The sequence below is a fragment of the Penaeus monodon genome, chromosome 15, assembly GCF_015228065.2.
Source record: "Penaeus monodon isolate SGIC_2016 chromosome 15, NSTDA_Pmon_1, whole genome shotgun sequence".
Taxonomy (NCBI): Eukaryota; Metazoa; Arthropoda; class Malacostraca; order Decapoda; family Penaeidae; genus Penaeus; species Penaeus monodon.
The window spans coordinates 27,787,859-27,788,798 of NC_051400.1; the positions used below are offsets into that span (position 1 = coordinate 27,787,859).

At 47.6% G+C, this 940-nt stretch overlaps 1 protein-coding gene across 1 annotated transcript in view; it reads left to right on the forward strand.

Annotated features, from left to right (window-relative positions):
- Positions 1-934, forward strand: part of LOC119581886 (ileal sodium/bile acid cotransporter-like) — a 26,095-nt gene extending 25,161 nt beyond the window's left edge. Inside the window, exons 7-8 of the mRNA XM_037930046.1 lie at positions 53-204; positions 354-934. Coding sequence (XP_037785974.1) covers positions 53-204; positions 354-611 — 410 coding nt within the window. The 3' untranslated portion in view covers positions 612-934. The remainder of the gene's footprint in view (positions 1-52; positions 205-353) is intronic.
- The last annotated feature ends 6 nt before the right edge of the window (positions 935-940 follow it).

Sequence of the window (940 nt, forward strand, 5' to 3'; positions counted from 1 at the left end):
GTACTTGAATAATCACGTACTGTATGTATTTATAGTGTGCCCTTCCCCCCATAGGTGGCGGTAGTGGGCATGGCTCTTCCTTGGCTGGGGTTCCTGTTCGGGGGAGTGATGGCTGTTCTGTGCAAAAGACAACTCGAGGAGGTGGTCGCCGTCAGTATCGAAACGGGCATTCAGAACACCGGCCTTGCGATAGGAGTCATTAAGGTGAGTGTCACGTGATGTTTGGTATAAGTAGTTAAATTGTATGTATTCATTCCGATCCGTTTTGAGAAGAGAATTATGCATAATGCGAAGACAAATGGGAGAAAATAAACTAGATATTAGCAGACTCAACTTCTTTGTTTTCCCCGCAGTTCGCCCTCCAGAAATTCTCTCCTTTGGGCGACATCACTGTCGTGGTGCCGGTTGCGGTGGCTACGCTCACCCCGATCCCACTCCTGTTGGCACTCCTGTGCAAGCGACTGTACGAACGGCGCCGCAGGTCCAAGCTCGAGGGCATTGACGGGCCATGTGAGAATCCCGATGATCCCACGGCGTCTCCCTCCTCCTCCAACCTGAAGATGACGCCGGCGAACTCACAGACGCCGCTTAGCAGAGACCTAAAGAAGTAGAGTGTTTGCCCGTCAAAGACGCGCGGAGGGAGTGTGGTTGTTCGTCCTCTTGTTTCCCCATAGTGTTTTTATTTATGCTTTTTAGGAAAGAAAGATACGTGTGTGATCGAGCGTACGTGAGGTATTCATAAGAATGTTTTAAAGTGCGTGTAAAGTGTGTGTAAGTGTAGCATCATTTTAATTCACGAGAGATCACAAGAGACTGTCCGTTTCATGTGACTGCAAGAAGAGACTAGGTGGCTCATTTTGGCCTATGGTTCAGTCAAGCCTTTATACTTTAGTAGAAACGTTTATATATATGTGATACTAGTATATATGGATCTTATGCC